Source organism: Chelmon rostratus, chromosome 5 (assembly GCF_017976325.1).
Source record: "Chelmon rostratus isolate fCheRos1 chromosome 5, fCheRos1.pri, whole genome shotgun sequence".
Classification (NCBI taxonomy): Eukaryota; Metazoa; Chordata; class Actinopteri; order Chaetodontiformes; family Chaetodontidae; genus Chelmon; species Chelmon rostratus.
The window spans coordinates 17,876,494-17,895,935 of record NC_055662.1 but is presented as its reverse complement, the minus strand read 5'-3'; the positions used below and the strand labels follow the sequence as shown (position 1 = coordinate 17,895,935).

Below are 19,442 nucleotides of genomic sequence, written 5' to 3'. Positions count from 1 at the left end.
AGATTCCAGGCCTTTGTCCCATTATGTCCACTGAATGGAAAGGAGATGGGATACATTTCAGCCATCGCTTAATGGAAACACGTTAGTCTCTCTCTCGTGCGAGCGTGTGTGCATGCAGATGTTTGTATCGACAAAAAACTGTGCCTTTATATATGTTCATTGTTTGCTGCGTAATGTCAGCGCCGTTAGCTAACAGCTCAATTCGCAAATCGTTCAGGTAATGTGGTTTTTGTTTATCTCGATTTGCGTGGAGTATCTTCCAAGTAAACTGACGTTAGAGTAAGCATGGCTGTAAATCTGAAATGTGTGTACGTGATAATTACTTTCATTCTACTCATAATGAGTTTCAGCACAAGCTCAATTTCCACCTTCGATTACTTGCAGTCAGCCCTAGCCAGTTTCAGCGTGGGTGGCCCCCTCAAGGATTGAACCCATAAAGCAAACCCTGACGTTGCTGTGCTTTACCCATTGAATGATCGATGACCACTGGTTCTTTTGCCATCTCTGTTGTGTTCCCAGCGTGTCAAAAGTTTTCAGAAGGTCCCAATGGTTGTCACATCCCCAACTCCAAACTCTAACCAACCCCATTCCCAGACCCAGATGTGTCTCTAGATAGATTATTCCCACCACAGACCATAACTTCCTCTAGCCAGCCATGTTCCAGCTTCTACACCACGGTCTCCTGCTTTCCACATTTCCAAGACTGTTCCCAACATGTACCGTTACACTGTCCTTCTGCCATCTCAAGCTAGTGCTGGCTGCCTTATTACCAGTCCTTCCACCTGACTGGAGCCAGCCTCCCTCCCAGTGCCATTCCTGGTCCCAGACATAACTGTTTCCTCCCTGCACGTCTTAAATCACCCTTCCCTGTTCCAAGCGTAGCCACCATGCATCTGCCACACTCCCAGGCCTATTACCAAGTTGCCCAAAAAAACCACGTTTCAAAATTACCCTGCACGCTAATACCGGCTCATTTTCGGAGACACTCAGTGTACAAGATCGGCTGTATTGCCCCTGTTAAAATAAACCAGCTAAAGTAATAAAGTTGCATGAGCTCTCTAACGTCTGCCCCAGTCCCCGTTCCAGTTTGACTTGTCTCCTGTCCCAGACTGTGGCTGCTGGGTGTGCGTCAGCACAGCTCCTCGGCTGGCTGACTCTGTCTAGGAATTCAGTGCTCCTTCCACAGAGCTCCTGCCCCTCTCTTCTCTGTGAGCATGGGGAAGGGAGCAGAGGGAGCAGGCGATAGAAAGGCTACTAAATCCACAATGACAAGGCCCTATTAAAAGCCGTTTTTTCTATTTCATTTAATGACTTTTATTACCAGCCACCCTTCTCTCTTCGATTTGGCAATAATAACAACAGGGGAATGCAGCACTCAGCGTTCTCCTATCTGATGCTCCCTTTCACTTTTTTTTTCTTTTTAATGAATTCCTCTTTGCACCAATGGGCTGCTGAAATAAGCACAAAGCGGTCCAAAACACTGTGTACTGCAGTGGAAGGTTCAGTGTATGTATACTGTGTGTTTATTTGTTTGTGTGCGTGTGTGTGTGTGCGCGCACATTTACTCCTTAAGCATTAGAATATGTGTTAAAGACTACACATGCTTTCACTGTTGCCGCAGAACAGAGCCTCTCTGTGCAGTTTGGTCAACAGCTGTTTCACCCCAGAAGCCAAACAGCTTTGGATCAGCCCAAAGGCTCCAAACGTGTGTGTGTTGGTATGTGTTAGTGTGTGTGTGTGTCTCTACTTAGAGAGTAGAAGATTACCTGCTGTTGTCCCAGATTAAGGCCAATATTTTTTGATCCATCCTAGACAAAAAAATGAAGCGTAGAGCAAAGGACTTCTCAACTTTAGCATGTTTTGCTTGGTCTACATTAACAGTCTACAGTCTCTGCTTACTCAAAAGAGGCTACCGAGACCACAAGGATGTTTCAGTGTTGTGACAAAGTAACTTTGACTCGTGACGTTATTGTTAATGATTGTTGGGTTGAGAACAGAGTGTGGATTTATCCAAGCTGCACAAATATTCTCACACAGGATCGAGAGTAGATTCTTTCAGCCCCGTTTTTATCTGTGTGTGAGTGCGAGCGAGTGCATGTCGGACTGTGTGTGTTAATGGCTCAGTGAGCGTGTTTATGGCTGTGTGTGTCAGGCTGAATAAAGGTGAGGCATGTTAATGATAAGAGGGTGGATGACATTCCCGTCTGTCATCATTCCCACCCTATCCCATTTCCACTCTTGCACGCACACACACTTGCTCGCGCACATGCTTTAAGACACACACTTGCCTCGCGGTGCCAGTGACTAGGCGCCTTAGAATAAACAACAGCCGAGGATGAGGGTTTACCTGCCGCTGACCTCTATCGCACACACACTCAGACAGTGGTGTTCACTCATCGACGGGTCCCTCCCTGAGCATTGAGCTGGCCCAGTGTTGACCTCTTCACTTGACCCCCAGGGATTTACTTAAGTCAAAGGTCAATCTGGTCAGATTGTCCCTCCAGTAGCTGATTGCTCTGCTTGAAAGACGGGCCCATGCTCACATTATTGTTTTCCAATAAATAGCGCCTGACCGAAGGAAAAAGACCGCTTGCTTGATTGAACGTGTCTTTTGCATGTTCCAGTAAGCAATTTCTCACATGAGAGATCAGTCCGAGAGGGGACAAAGTATATGCCCAGGTTTTTTTTTTCTTTTGTCCTTTTGTGGAACAATCGGGAATCCGAGCCAGGTTGAGAGGGGCAGTTTACCCCCTTCTCTCTTCTTTGCCCGACAGCCTCAAGTGCCGTGTGAGCTGGGCGGAGGAGGAGGAGGAGGAGGCCCTGAGAGTGTGAGGTGCCTCTCGCTGTGCCTGGTCCAACGATGTCGTGGCTGTGTGGCATGTGAGACATGCATTCACTGCTCTGTGGTGGAGCTGAATAGAGCTAGAAAGGCTCTCCAGGCATGAGAGACAGAGAGACGGACAAAGAAAGAGAATGAGAGAGATTCAAAGGGAAGGAGAGGAAGGCTTTCAATTGGCTATGGAATTTAGTTTGCCCTTCTAGATAGTTTTGTCTTGAAGGAGTTCTTTCTTTTTCTTTTTCCCTGGTTGTTTGTTTTCATTCTTATCTAATTCCTGCCCACCGTCTTCCTGTCGTCTTATTCTCTCGCTCTTCTACTCCTAATCTCGCTGTACCTGTGCCTGTCCTCCTTCTCCTTTGTGCATTCCTTGCCTGTGTTTATAAGCGCTCGTGATCTCTTTTTCTCCCCTTCTCAATTTTCCAGTTTCATTTCCCAAGCCAGGCAATAGAAACTCATATCTTATTTACACTGCCCCTATCTAGATACAGCATGTTTCCATAGTGTTTCCTGTGTCGACGCTCCCAAAGGAAGGCTAGCGGGCTAGCTAGCTCCTGCTCTCTGTGCTGTGCTCGGAACAGCAGTCTGCATCCAGACCTCAGAGGCTATCGCTGTTTCTACATTTAGAAGCTCTCTGTTTACCACTGTCTGGAATTAGGAGAGGAGCAGCACTTGGCCTATTTGCTGTGGTGTCTTTCTCTGAAGTTCTTAAACGATCCTCACCCCGATGCTTTCCGGCCGTTGAGAACCATCCTGGAGCCTTTTCAGGGTTCGGCATGCTCTGCCCTTCAGAAATTCATCTGGTTTCCTTACTCTTTGTATGCAAGTCATTTAGCTGATGCACCGAATGAACCGTTCAATTGGTCCAACTCATGGTCTTGTTTGCTTATTCTTTGATCAGATGGGTCCCGATTTAAATGAAAATGTATATAAATAAAGAGTAGAGTGGAGACAAAGTCCTTGTACGGTTGCCTTTGTGAGTGCTTTGGCTTTTGTTTGAATTAAGGGGATTTTGTAGAAAATCATGCTTTTCTCAAAGTAAGGCATCGAAAAAAATATTACTTTCATATCCGCACTAAAACCTGGGCGTCAGCATTACCAGCGAAACACTGGAAGCCATTGCCAGCCCTTTGTTTTTCACAGAGCATTGTAGTTTGAATCTGAGACAAAAAGCTGTGACCTCTTTTCTATCATTAGAGGCTTATGAGACATTAGCATTATAGATCAGGTTGTCTCTCATGCTGTGCTCGGAGAAGCATACAGAAAGTGAATGGAGGTGAAGTACAGATCTTGTTGTTACTTGGCATTGTTTAGGGTGACTGTTTGCCGCTGTGTGTTATTTCCACCCAGTCTGTCCGCATTCTTGCCCAAAGCATACTATCTGGCTGCCTGTCTGTCTGCCTTGCTGTCTGGCTAGCTGCTAGCTGGCTAGCTGTCCCTCCTGGGTGGCTACATCACCTCACCTCCTACCCTCCTCGCAGCCAGTGACAGCCCAGCCCAGGGAGACATGGGTAATGGTCCTCTCTGATGTACAGCCTGACTCAATTGGGCTGGATGGCAGACACACGCCTAAAATAACAAAAGGAGGGGAGAGAAAGGGAGGGGGTGCGGAGGGAGGAGGGGAGGGAAGGAGCGAAGCGATCGATAAAGCAGGGACACATCGCCTAATAAAGATTTATTCCCTTTTTCCCCCCCCTCGCCATCCGCCTTGGCAGGGCCGAGAGGGGGAGGAGAGAATGTGATTAGTGGACTTCTTCTCCCAGGGTGCCTCTGATAGCATGTGCGTACGCGTGCACAGGCGTATGCATACCCTGATGCCTTGTGTGTATTTTTGCATCTCTTGTGTTGTGTTTATTGTATGTGCCCCCCCCTCAGCTCCCGAGAGCAAGTAGGGTTAAAAACAGTCTCTGTCGTTTGTTCTGCTGGCAGTGGCACTAGCAGCTGCAGCTGTGTCCCTGCCTCTCTCTCTTCCTGTCAGCTAATATTTAGTTAATCTTTGGTCTGGGACCTACGGGACTGGCCGGAGCTCCTGGTGCCCCATCCATCTCGCACTGATCTATATTCCATGCTGGATCCCTGTGCCATTAACCACCACCAAGGGGAAGAGAGAAGGGGATAGAGAAGCGTAGAGGTAGAATGAAGAGGAAAGGGCAGATGGGTGGAGGGAGAGCCGTAGAGAGACAAGAGAGTGATGGAGAGAACGCAAGGGTGGGGGGGTGGGGTTGTCTACCGTCTCGACACTAAATGAGAAGGAGAGGGGCCGGCTATTCCAGCCATGCCCAGAAATGTCTCCCCCTAATTTTGAGAAAGAGCCAAACGGAAATATGCGATGCAAGAAATGTGCGAGGGGACGCATTTGTCAGGGTTTTTTGTTTATTTTTGGAGAGCACCGCTCCCATTAATTCTCTCCCACCTCCTCTTATTTCCTGCCCCGATAAAGTCTTTTATATACAAGAGCAGGTGGAATTACTTCAATCCAGCTGAAAAGAGAGCAAACAACAGAGAGTTAGAGTGTTTCCACAAGGAGGTGTGAGAGGTTGAGGAGGAAAAAGGTGGTGTAGGTGGAGGAGAAGGAAGAAAAAAAAAGAGGCATAGGTGTGGGAGGGAGTGATCCATATGCAAAGAGCGGGCCTCCTCATTGATATGCATTGTGTAGTTATGAGGGGGTCCACCTGTGAAGGCTCCAAGTGCTGAGTCACTCACTAACGCACAGACTAAATGCTTTTATCCCAGACGCCTGGTCCATCTGAATGGAATATAATAGCCCATAAAGTGCTTTGCTAGCAGTGGCTGCTTGCCCCATGGCAAACCCTCGCCCCCCGCTCCCCTACTCCAAATCTCATTTCCCCACTTTTATGGAAACAAAGCGTGTACGTGCTCTGCTTTAATTGCATTGTTTTTTTTCTACTCCTTTTCAGTGTTTTCTCTTCTTTCCATCCCTCTTTCCTTGTGCTTCTCAGAGAGCCCTCTCCTCTCACTTCGCCCCCCCCAGCTTCAGTCATGTGTGATCCCTTTGCTGCTGCTGCTGCTGCTGCTGCTGCTGTGTGTGTGTGTGTGTGTGTGTGTGTGTATTTGCGTGGGGCACCTGTTTGGGATCTCGGTGTGTGTTTAGGGTCATGCCTGCAGGTCGCGCGTAATGAATAGCAGGGCTGTTGCTGAAGCACTACTGGCTGAGAAGGAGGGAGCTAGAGAATAGCGCACCAGTGACGGAAGGAGAGGAGGAGGATGGAGGGAGGGAAGAGAGGAATGAGGGAGCAGGAGGACCAGCGAGGGAGGAAGGGAAGAGTGGTTGCGAAGCCAGTGAGCCTTAACCACCTTCTGTCAGTCTGTCTGCTCTCAGTGCTGTTTTCTCTCTCATAGGAATCTAATGGCTTTTCCACTGTCCTCTTTCCAAACCTCCAACACCACCCTCTCCCCCTGCTCTCCTCTTTCTCTCCCTCTCTATCGGCGTGCTATTTTTTTCCTTCCGTACTCCTCTCCATCTCCTCTCACTTTCCATCTCTCCGTTAAAACTCTCCCCCGAAGTCTGTGCGCTGTCTTCCCCTGCTACCTCCCCTCCCTTTCTCTCCCTTCCAGCTGCTGGCCAGGGGAACAGCTGACTAAATCTAAAGCTGGGGCCCCTGGCTCTGGCCCCGGCCCCAGCCCCAGCTCTGCCACAGCCTCCTCCTATTCTCAGCCCCCTCCCTCCCTCCTCTGGCCTCTAGCCCTGGCTCCTCTCTCAGCAACCCCAGCTCAGCCCTGGCCCTGCCTCTGAGCCTCGGATCCAGCTCTGCCTGACTCTCAACAGTTCTCTCCAACCACCCCCCCTCCATCCCACTCTGGAGCTGAAAAGCCTCAAAACTCCTCTCTTTCTCTTTCTCTTTCTCTTTCTCTTTCTCTTTCTCTTTCTCTCTCTCTCTCTCTGTTTTGCCTATAAGCTGCCCTCTCTCCTTCTCTTTTTCTGTTTTTTTACTCTGTATTTCTTGCTAATTCACTTGCTCCCCCTCCTCCCCGTTCTGACGGGCTGTAGCTGGGCCCCTGGTACTGTCCCAACTTATCTGGACTGAGGCCTCATCCAGGTTGGCTGCAGTTCAGTTCTCTGGCTCCCATACCCAGCCTCTCTAGCCAGGCATCTTTCTCTCTCTGGCTAGTAACGTTAGTCACTGTAACTCATTGTGGCTCGCTTTACTCCAAGCCACGTTTAGCTTGTACATTTGGTCGTTTCTGGCTCAACACTTCCTGCGAAGCTCTCTGCATCCTTGTGTGTCTCTTTGTCTCTTCGACTCTCGCTTTTGTGCATCTCTTTAACTTGCGCAGACAGGCTCAGCCCGAGCGCAAACACATACACTCAAGCACACGAACGCACGCATCGTGCGAGAGGAGAGTGTGAAGCATTTGACACATGATTGGCAGCAGGGGGAGGATGGGGAAAAGCAGGGAAAGGGGAAGTGGGCCTTGTCACATCTCCAGGCAAGCCGGGGGCTCGAGTTTGATCGCTGCCCAGGGAAGGGAGCCTTTGTCCCCCCACCCCCTTTCCAGCCTTTGTGGCTGTCAGAGCAAGGCTGTGGGCTCGTGTGATTAGGCGCAGGCCCAGGTTCCGCCATCAGTCGTCTGAACAGACGTTGCCCACAGAAGACACCTGTCAATGCTCTTCCTCCTCTCTGACACCCAACTGCACCGAGATGAGCGACAGAGGGCTGACAGAACAAAGTTCAGAGAGCACCCCACAGCTACAGTGGGATGCGCTCGCACACACACACACACACACACACACACACATACACATTCCCTTTGTGTGGAAGTGGGCCAAGGAAGCCCAGGCAGGAAGAAGCAGAGTCAGTCTGCACCAGTTGAAGCAACATCAGAATGTTCTGGAACACCTCGCAACTCCTCACAGATTATTATTCAGCCCACTCCCTGTCTGTCTAATGCCCAACACAGCCTTTGTCGTTCTGGCTGTCTTTGTTGTCATTTTGTGTTGTTTTGTTTTGGTTTCGCGTGCGTGTGTATGTGTGGAGAGGAAATTGGGGAGAAAAAGCAGCAAAAGTTTCCTTTTGGAGTTACGTTTTCTCTCGCTGACTGACAGATGCGGGACGATGAAAGCAAATCACAACGTGCCACAGACTTCAAAGGTTCCTGTGTTCCGCCGTTTATTGGCAACAGCGCACAACAACCTCTCTCCCGATGTGGATTCTTCAAAATAGGGAGGGAAAAAGCTCGTCGAAACAGAGGCAGATGACAAAGAAGCTACCATCCAAACAGCTAGAGGGGGTACAGGGAGGAGGAGGGGTGCTAAATAATCAGACCTAAGCACTGTAACCGAATCGGACTGCTTTTCAAAAGCGTTTTCAATCAAAACAGGCTTTTTGATGCGCACTGATTCTGATACCAGGGATGTTTGAGTAGAGAACAAGTGATGGCTTGAAGTTGTAAAGAACTCTCTCTGCTTTGGGGGGAGATTTGGTTCTTCACTTTGAGGCTTTTTTTTTTTTGGTGTGTTTAGAGAGTGTGTGTGTATATGTGTGTGTGTGTGTTTTGTATGGACCAGTGCAACAGTAATTAACTGAGTGTTAAAGCTAAGATGAAGTAAGCCGCTTGGTTCTGCTCTCCTAACCTTATAGATGCTCTCTCTCTTTTTCTCTCTGTCCCCTTTATTCTTTCTCTTGTCCAGGATGGCACCCATTGACTGCCACTGACCTAATTTGGGCAAATTTCACTGACCTACTTCATGGGTGAATGCTGACTTGCCCACGGGAGGGGATTCTCTCTCTCTTACACACACACACACGCACATACACGCATGCATACACATGCGCCCATATTCTCTTCCATCCTTATGATTAATATGCAGACTCTCAACCTGCTTTATGGCTGCTATGGCGCTAGGCATGTACCCCCTCGGTTGCGCGCGCCCTCCCCCCTCCTCATCGCCTCCATACAACCCCCTGTCGTTGCCTCCGTCGGCTCGTTCGCATCCCAGATGAACATAATGAGGATCTCAAAGTACAGACACGTGGCAAAAAATAAACAAAGCAGTTGGCCTTTGTTTCGTGCGGTCTCAGAGGTGACATAGTCCTTCACTTCACAAGTCTCTGCAGAGACATAATCGGCGTAATTGCATACAGATATGATTATTCTTCTCTCATCTATGAAAATGCTAATTTGAGCAAATTTGATCAAACATTGTAGAGGTGCTCTGAGCATACAGACAATCATAGTAATTCCTTTACAAAGTTAGATGGATAGAGACCGCAGTCTGTGGAGCAGTGGCGATCCCACAGGAGGATTGGCATCTTTAACCCACTTGTATTAAAACGAATTCAAGCATCATTGCCTTCCTCAAGCATATTAATTCCCAGTTGACCGAACACATACGATACTCTGGAGGGTTTTGGAAAGTGTGTTGTCATAGTTGGATTCATTTTGCCCTTTTTAACGTGAGGATGATTAGTAATAAACTTCTCTGCCTGCAGCCTCCCACGAGGACATGGTAGTTGGAAGCAAGGCTAGCCTGCTTCAGCGTTTTGGTCACGCTCGTGAATTATTCCTCGCTAGCTTTTGTGCAGCCGTACTCGTGTGTGTTTGGGAAAGAATGAGAGGGGTTCTTGAATTTTTGTATCTATGTGTGTGGACCTGCCCGCCTGCCTACGTCCTCTTCTATGTTTGCCCACATGCATTGCGAGGCCACAAATACAACCCGCGAATGCAAACACACACGTATGCACACGCTCGCGCAGGGCATAAGCGTGTCGTCATGGCAACACATACAGATGTCAACAAAAGAGGCTCCAGGGTGAACATAGTCTCCCTCTTGTCCGGCAGGGTGCAATTTATCTCAATGGAGCCACGAAAGGCAGCTATTTACATGAAACGAGAGCTGTTTCTGGGAAATAGGGGTCTCTCTGAAGGTTTTGATGTCAGCTGCCTGCTTTTAGCTTGAGAGTGGAAACCTAAACCATCTAGAGAGGGAGAGGGGCGAGCTGTAAACCTATTGAGAGAGCTTGGTTCCCTCATGTGGTCGCAGCTCTTCACCCTGAAAGTCTCTCACCGTTCCTCCTCAGCACGCTCCGAGAAGCGTAGCGTGGGTTTTCAGATGCTTACAGTTTGCACAGAGTAAATCTAACCCCCTTGCTTTATAGCTTATCCTTAAGAGAGTGGTCCTAACATCAACGTCAATATTTACAGGAATAGCCCGCAGGCAAGAGAATCGACCACCGCGATTCAGCAGAGACATAGTCAACCTTTCTCTTGCCCCCACCCCCCACCCCCGCCTCCCTCTCTCCTCTTTCCCTCACTTGTCTTCATCCCGGTTATTCCCGTTCTCTGCAGCAGCCCGTCGATCACGGCGCCAGGTGGCTGAGATATTTGTCTTTGGCTCGCCTTTGTTTTGGATTTGTGTGTCTGTGTGTCTGCACAAGGTGCGCCCTGTATACGCGTGCGCAGCCGTGGATTTGACACAGGCTCAGCGGCCGTTTGAGAGATGCTGCATGACGCGTGTCAAGTGATATTAAATGTGAGAGCACCTCCCCTCGTTCACTCCCCCCCCCCCCCCGCCGCTGCTCTGCCCATCCCTCCGCCGTGGACTGTGTCTGCTGCGGTTAGTGTGAGCTATGACACTTTGCATTGGGGTTTTAGGGGAGAAGGCGCCACGTCTGATGTATGAGGCCTCACATCTCTGTCCGTAGAGTGGACACTTTGGCCTACATAAGCTCACACAAGGTCAATGGATATACAGCTGAATGGATACACCGTGCACATTCCTTACTGGCCACGTGCTTGCTCTGTGTAATGTCATAATACAAGCAAATCTGTGTTAAGGCGGTTAGTGTTTGAGCTACATATCTGTCTGTGGCAATGATAATTGCTTGGTAATTGTTAATTATTGGTTGTGTATATGTACTGCGGTGCGTTTGTTTTGTCTTCAAAGAGATATGCAGCTGTAAATATAGGTCGCTCTCAGACAGGCTACCTGCACTTTTTGTTTTTTTTACACAGTTTTATGTTCATTATATGTTATATTAGATTTTTTTTTGTTCACGACAATGAAGAGGGAATGTAAACCACATTCATTCCATGCAAAAAGTTAACCTATTTCCTGGTGAATGTATCATTTCTCTGTGGTGTTTGTGTGTGTTCTGCACACGTGTGTCTATCTGCTTCCATCTGTGTCAGGTAATAATGTGGAAGTATGAGTCGTGGGCCAGTGTGCTCAGTGCTATAATGGGACAGCCTGAGCCGGGGGATGTTGGGGGATGTTGGGGGCCATAGGGGGATGTTGGGCAGGGGCGGGTTTACGCCAGGATGTGGCATGCGCCACCGAACAGAGAGCGGCGGGTGTGACCTCAGTGACTCCAGGAAGGAAGGGGTTAAGCACGAGCCGGCAGGGCTGCATGGGCTGCGTTACGCAAACTGGCGGCTGGCTGGAGCTGAAAGGGGAAGTGCTGAGCTCAGAGGAACACTGGCTCAGAGCCATCGCTCCCTCCTCCCTCCTCTGAAACTCCCCCCTTCGCCTCCCCTGGCCCTCTTCCCCACCTCCCCGCTACAGCTGAGCGCTCCCCATGCTTCCCACCGCCAGGCGTGGTGATGTGTGTTTGTGTGTCTGTGTGCCTGTGCTGGAATGCAGCTTCCCCTTCGGCTGGGGCCTGTGTGTGTATGTGTGCGCGCATGTGTGTGCGTGCGTGTGTGTGCACGTGTGTGTGTCTGTCTGGAATGATGCCTCCCCTTGTCTAGTGTGTGACGTCAGTACACACAACGGGTCAGCTTAGGGCTAGGCAACATTCTGTGTGTGTGTGTATGTATGTGTGTGTGTGTCTGTGTGTGTGTGAGATAGGAGGGGGGAACAGGGGAGGAGTCAGTTATTGGAGAGAGAAAAAGGAAAGAGGAGGGGCTGTTTGTGAGCAGAAGGAGGTTGACTGCAGGGAGTCACTGAAGCCAGTATGCGTGCATGCATGAAGGCATCATGAGTGTGTGTCAAAGGGTGGGGTTGTGTGTGTGTGTGTGTGTGTCTGTGTCTGTGTGTGTGTCTGTGTGTGTGGTGGAGTGTGTTGGGTGACTTTCCAAATGAAATGGGAAGGGTAAAGAGTGTAAGGTTATTTCCTGGCGTGGACAAGTGAGCCTAAAAACGCACACATACTGGTACATGTGCGCACACAGTCATGCTGTAGTTTTCAGCCCAGTGCTGTTGCTGCTCAGCTATTTTTTCATATGCAAATCATTTCTCTTCACTCTCAGCCATGTTACTTTCCACAGTAGTGGCTCCTGGTCTGTGTGCTCCGCTAGCTTTACCGAATCTTTTTGCTACATTTTGTTCCGTTTTCAACTCTTTTTTTATTCCAAATCTTTGTTGTTTTTGAGCTTTTGATGTCAAGACTCATTTTTGAAAGCTGTTTTTATCAAAAAGATTAATCACAAAAGGATTTATAGGGCAAAGTTCAAATTAAGCAAGAGAAACACACCTGTAATCAGTTCTGACAGGCACAGATAATGTCATTTTGGCTCACTTTCTGCATGCAAATTATGGTCTAACAAGGTCTAGCAAACGCAGCTCTGTCATATTCTTTGTTTATTCTTTTCACAATGTCCTCTGCACTCTCTGTCCAGACGTGCCTTGAGAAGGACGCTAGCGCTATAAAGTCTGGACCGTATACGCTTGTCATTAGAAAGATACTTCGACCCTGAAGTGGCAGACAATGGCTTTTCAATGGATCCCATTACCTCTGTCTATAGCTTGCGTGGCTCTACTGGGACAGACCTCTGCTAATTACACACATTCATTTCCAGCCAGCTGTAATTTCATTCACACTAATGAACCTTGCACATGGATTGGGATAATGTATAGTTAATGTACAGCCAGGAGACGGAATTAGCAGGCTACTGACTTCTCCAGTGACAGAGATTTGTTGAATTGCGGCTAAAGGGACAGTTCACCCAATACCACGCAAGTGCCTTTCTGATGCTGCAGCTATAGTCATTCAAGTGTTTAACAGTTAACTATGACAATCATATCTGGCTTTGTTGGAAATATTCTACACAATCAAAAACATATCTAAACATCCATTCTTGTTTTTCATTTTTTAGCGTGCAGTCGCTGTATTGGACAATGCTATTATTTGTTTTATGTTGTCAGTAGCTGTGGCATGAAGGTCTGTTGAAAAATATTTTAATCTGAAATTAAAAGAATAGTTTGACATTTTGAAAGACATGATTATACGCTGTCTCACCGAGAGTTCGATAACAAGATCGATAGTACTTTGATTTTGCAAAGTAAACACGGAGTTGTTGATTAGCTTAGCTTAGCATTAATAGTGGAAATGGGGACAAACATGTAGCCTGTGTTTGTCCAAAGGCGACGAGATCTACCTACCAGCAGGGAGACCAGGAAGTCGCTGCTCCTGGGCTGCAGGAGTCTAGTCTGAATAGTCTGGAACGTAAAACTCAACTTTGTATTACAGGCGCTGGTAGGCAGAGTTTGTTACCTTTGGACGGAAGCGGGCTAGCTCTTTCCCCCTGCTCCCAGTCTTTGTGCTAAGCTAAGCTAACCAGAGGCTGGCTCCAGCTTCATATTTACTGTAAAGACATGACAGTGGTAGCAATCTTCTCATTTAACTCTCATCTTGAATGTGAAAAGCAACTTTCCCAGAACATCAAACCATTCCTTTAGCAGAATCTTGAAAAAGATCCATGCGCTAAGATTTTTCTCCCCCTGAATTTCAGGTTTTTTCCAATCAGGTCTTCCATCTGTTACTAACAGAACTCATTTTCTCACCACTTTATCTTTTTTTTGTCTTGTGTCGATCACGTCCCCGAACAGAGGCTTCACTGTCTTTTCTGTACAGGTCAGCCTTCTGAGCGGCAACCTTTGGGATCAGTCAGCAGAGCGGTAACACCAGCTCTGCTCTGACAGGCCCGATCCGGCTAAATTAGAATCCATTTTGAAAGTGATAGTTAGAAAATTGCAAGTCATTCCTGATGTACCGCATGGCACCTAAGTGGCAGCATCCCAGTAGTCGACTGTCATTTCAACCGCCAGCTGATGACAACTCCAATCACCCACACAGCCGTCAATGCACACACATACACACACACACATACAGATATTCTTTCCCTCCCATCCCGATGATTAGCATGCAGATTTTTGCTGTCAGAATCTCGAGCGGAAGTAAAAGCATTGAAATTCATAGAATATCTCAAAACATTAATTTATGCTCGTTTGTGTCTGTCGGGATAAGCTTTCAGACTGCGAGATAGTACGACTATGTTGTGTGTGTGTGTGTGTGTGTGTGTGTGTGTGTGTGTGTGGATGTGCGGGTGTTGAAAACACACCCGGGGAGAAAAAGGCTTTTTGGTCTAACAGAGGGTTTAAGGCATAAATACGGCCGCTCCTGGAGCTCAGCTGTGTTATTCCAGCCCGTCCCACACCTAGGACACACATGCACACACACGCCTGGAGCAAGGTCTCCTGCAGAATAGCATTGATCTCTGTTTATAGTCCCCGTATGGGTGCTTCCTTATAGGACCACACACGCATGTACTCATTGTTACTCACATAGACACAGACCCTCTACGATGCTGAAAAGCCTTGTATTTATCTTAGCAGCCTTATTAATTGGGCCAGTTCAAGGAGCCGCAATGAAGGAAATGCTCCTTTAGCTGTGGGTGGGATGGAGGTAGTGCTAGAGGTGGGGGTTGCCCAGCAGTTCTTGACCCTTCCTCGACCTGCTGCAGGGCCTTGCTTTTCTTCAGTTGTGGTTCAGATCTCCTTTCAGTAGGGCCTCTCAGTTCAATCCAACCAAACGGATTGGATTCCAGTCCAGCAGCCTTCGCTCAGTCAGGCCTTAGCAGGCTATCTTTGGTCCACACAGAGTAGGATCCCATGTTAAAGCTCCAACTACTGCAGGTGCCCCCCCCTGGATCAGAGCAGCTCCAGCAGGGCAGAGACGGATTTAGGTGTTGCTCTCTGTCTGAAGCTCATGAGGTAATTTGATTAATGTGCAAGGCTAAAGTGAATCAGCGCAGGCGAATGGGCCTTAAATATCTGTTTGCTTTCTCTGTTCCTCCCTCTTTGCTTTTGTTGACTTGCTTTCACGCCAGCCCATTTGTTTCATCTTATTTCTCGCGCTGGAATCGATCATGTATTCACGATCTCTCTCTCTCTCTCCCTTTCTCACACGAACCCACGCACAAATACAATGTGTGCTGTCTGAACTGCGTGGTGCCATATTAGATTTAGGTGACAGTCACTCACGAACCAATTCAGCCAATAAACGTAATGACCTTCCCACTGCTGGGCCTGAATTTTCTTCATTGACTTGGAATCTTAATTTGATTGCGGAAATATATGTATGTTGCTCAATCTAATTTACTTCAGGGATTTTGAAACACTGAGCACTTTTGTGCTTAGGCAAGCAGACCTTTGAGGCCCGGCCTCGATACCCGCCGCCCGCCTTCATGTGGGAAGCTAAATCCTGTTTTATAGGGAGCGTATAAAGGCAGTATTCTTCCGCCGCAGCAGACGCATGTTGAAGGAGTTGCAGGTCTTGGTCTGTGAGTTTCCTAGTTGAAATAAGAGCAGGAGTCCGGTATTTCTGGGGGCCCCTTGTTGTTGAAGAAACAGAAGTGGTCCTAGCTGGTCAAGAGAGCGCATGCTGGCTTATCGGCGCTCACACAACTTCAAAACCAGAGAGAAAGATAGAGCAAAGGGTTATTTGGGGGAATGCTTTGATGTGGGTCCCCCAAAGAGAGTGGGTGGTCTGCAGGCCTTTGTGGGATTTGAACATATATATACATACACTAATTCTCGCTCTCTCTTTCACACACTGTTCTCGCTGCCTTCCACAGCTCTTCAGGCCAAGTGTGATTTCACCAGGGCGGTCAGAAGGGGTTTCTAGGGCAACCTCACAGAGGCCTTGTTCTAAAAATGGCCGCCATGGTTACTTTGAAAGCCAACCCTGGCCTCTTGAACATGCACAGAAAAGAGCCCTGAGCACCACTCGGGGAGGGGAGCTAGATGGACCGGGTGAGGGGGAAACCAGGCTCTTTAATAGCTAGCACATGAGACATTGAAGGTTTCATACCCACCCAACCAGGAGTCATGGGAGGTGTGTGTGCGTGCGTGCTTATGTGTGTGTGCGTGTGTGTACCTAAACAGTAATATCCCTGTACTCAGTGCTTGGCTAAATTAAAAGGGCATTTCTGGCGTGGGGGGCAGTTTTTGGTGCCCAGACGATTGGACGGGGAAAGGCGAAACTCATTACCTACCCATCTGTCAGAGAGTGAGAGCGAAAGAGCTGTGGGAATGTGGATGGAGGGAGGGACGCATGAAAAGGGCCTGGAAGGCGAGAGAGTGAGAGTGTCCATTAAGGCGAAGGGAAACACAGCAGAGGTTTTTTTTTTTCTAACAAGGATACGTCTTTTATCGCTATTTAGTTTTTCATACTCCATGTGTTTTAAATAAGAAAAAAGTATCCCTGTTAATTTTCCCTGTGGGGGGAAAAAAGAAAAAACATTTGCAAAAGAAAGTGCAGCTGCTTTTACGACAGTCTGATATGTGTGTGTGTGTGAGTGTGTGTGTGTCTGTGTGTCTGTGTGTGTGTGTGTGTGTGTGTGTGTGAGTGTGTTTGTATCAGAGGTTGATTTTTCTTTGAGCTCTCTCAATCCCACATGTTTTTGATGTTCTCTTTTTCTCTCCGCTCTCTGGACCAGGGGCCACTCTTGAAACATAAGCTCGTGTCACACACACACACGCACACACACACACACACACACACACACACACACACACACACACACACACTACATGTATCAGCAAGTATTAAAAGCCATTGCTCATTTGTATGTTGTTACTCAGCTAAGTAAGTTAGCTCTCCATTCTGCAACCAGCTGCACCATGTAAACCTTTTTGTCTCGTTTAAGAGTGACTCAGTGTGTCTCTCCCTCTCTCTCGCAGCTGTAGACGTATAGGCTTTGATCACTGCAGATGCAAGTGGCTGCCATATTCGATCCACACCCCTCTTCTGTGGATATTGTTAACGAACATGTACTTCCTCTGCCAGCTGGCTTTCAGAATGGAAAAGCATATCTCCATGGCAATGTTCTGGAGTTTCTGCGCTGTTAGACATTTGCAGCCAACCCTTCTTAGTTCTGCAATACAATAACAAAACATTGCTATTTCTGTTTTGATGCTCGTGCAGTTTAGCAGGTTTGCAAGATCCCCGCTAATGGAGCTTTTTGAATTTTGGATGTATATATTTGCGTTAGGCCTCAGCCTCACTCACGTAGAAGCTATTTAAATGGGTTTCATGACAAACAGCTGTAGGGAGACGACAGAGGAGAAATAAAAGGCCTCTATGAGCAGCTTATTTTATTTTTATATCCATCCTGAGGGCGTAGCTCGCACTATAGGCAAGGGTTGCAACCCTGTTTACCTCCGTCTCTCCCTTTCTTCTTCTTCACCCTCCTTCTTGTGCACCTCTTAACCATCAGGGAAGAAGGAGAGCTGCTTTGACCCCACCTCTGTTCCGCTTGCTTGTGTATCCCTCACCCCTCTATAGCCTATGAAATATTCAACCCCTGCCCCTCCCTTCCTACCAAACGTGGAGGCCCAGAAAACGCTTTGATATCTGCGTTAATACATGCTTGATATCACAGCAATGCAAGTGCTCAGCCCTTTGATAAACATATTTAAGAGATGTATGCCTTTGCCTGGTCCGCATGCATTTCAGAGGCCTCTCCTGAGCACATAAATGCATTCATAAGCTACTCTCTGTCTCCTCTAACCACTCCCATTATTAATAAATGCATGATCTCACGCTGCGGCTCGGTGTGTGCGTACATGTGTGTCTCTTTCATATGCTCATCAGTGTGTGTTTTAGGCCGCTGCCGGGGACCCCGCCCTGCTCATTCATATTCATCCTTGCATAATGACTAGCCGCGCCTCCGGATAGCGCAGTCAGGATAAGATCAAACATTATATTCGAACAAGAGGCTGTATAATTCATACTGTAACAGCCGCACTCGCCGCTCACTTCCTCGTATCTATCTCAGTTCCTCTTGCAGCCGATCTCCGATCTGACTCCCTGCATCTAGATTTCTGTTCGGCTCTTTCCCTCTCACTCAGAGTCATAACAGCTGGTCCCGATCATGCTGTCATGATAAGAAAACATGGGGGCATTGGCAGGTGACCACCTGAGTCTGTTTCATGTAATTGTTCAACTCCATCTTGAGTGCATTCTTTCTTAAAGAGATTTACTCAATAATGTCATTTGCTAAAGGGCACCTTCAATAAATTGTCCTGCTGCTGGCTCTGTGTGGAGACGATAGACGCCCGATCTTATCTCGGTCTTGCTAAATGATTGTTGGTTAAACCTCAGATCTCAATAATCTGAGTTGCTGGGGATGAGACTAATGATCTAAAATAGCTGTATTAGTTCATTACTAAATGAGCAAAACAATTGAATTATGTAAGAATTGTTTGCATTATCATTTAGTCTGAAGACTATTTTCTTGACAGATTAATCATTTGTTTGTTCCGTAAACTGTTCAGAGCCCTTGGTGATGTCCAGACAAACTGAAGCCCAAAGATATTCAATTAACTACCATATAAGACAAAGAAAAGCAGCAAATGTTGACACTTGAGAGGCCGGAACCAATTAAATGTTTGGTGTTTCTGCTTTATAAATGATCCAAATCGATCATCAAAGTTGTTGCAGATGGATTTTCTGAGTAATCGTTTCCGCTTTATTTTAAAGGCAGAGCAGAGGGATACGTCCACATGCATTGTCATTAATAATTCTCTCTTTCCGTTCTCACTCTTTCAGGTTTCCACCTCAGCGGCACAGTGACGGACCCCGCCACGCCCTCATCCCCAGAGCTCGTCTGCAGCGTCAGCGTCAGCTTCGACCGCTGCAAGATCACGGCGGTAACGTGCACCTGCGGCAACAAGGACATCTTCTACTGCGCCCATGTAGTGGCGCTGTCGCTTTACAGAGTACGGAAGCCCGAGCAGGTCAAACTGCACCTGCCCATCTCGGAAACCCTGTTCCAGATGAGCAGGGACCAGCTGCAGAAGTTTGTCCAGTATCTGATTTCAGTCCACCACACCGAAGTGTTGCCTACCGCGCAGAAACTGGCAGATGAGATTCTGTCGCAGAACTCGGAGATCAACCAGGTCCACGGTGAGGGAATGTGTGTGTGTCAGTGAGTGTGGAGATGGTAGAGGGCATGTTTATGACCACGTGATCATGCAGGTGTGTGTGTACATTTGTGTGTTCCTGCCGCTGCGTACATACATGTATTGACTGCCTGATGAAGGTAAAGCGTGGCAGGATCAATGTTACTCATTAGTGAGATCCAGGCAGTAAAGGAGAGACTGTGTGCCTCTAATCAACACTATAGACCTGTTATTTACCTCTGAGAGAGCGAGAAGGATACAGAGACAGAGACGAAGAGGTTAGCAGAGAGATAAAGAAAGGTGCATATCTCTTGTTATCAATACTGTGCTTGCTGCTTACCTCAATAAAAGAAGGAGGAACCGAAGGTGTGGAAGCGGCACCAGCAAAAACAGGGAACAGCGTGAAGAGGAGGACGTCAATGTCAAACTGGTTTTTAAGTAGTGATAAAGAGGGCGAAA

General features: G+C 47.8%; 1 protein-coding gene across 1 annotated transcript in view; it reads left to right on the top strand.

Moving 5' to 3' along the window:
• The window catches only part of LOC121606361 (zinc finger SWIM domain-containing protein 6), a 45,361-nt gene that overhangs the window by 5,397 nt on the left and 20,522 nt on the right, over nt 1–19,442 (top strand). Inside the window, exon 2 of the mRNA XM_041936629.1 lies at nt 18,631–18,987. Within this exon, the coding sequence (XP_041792563.1) occupies nt 18,631–18,987 (357 nt within the window). The remainder of the gene's footprint in view (nt 1–18,630; nt 18,988–19,442) is intronic.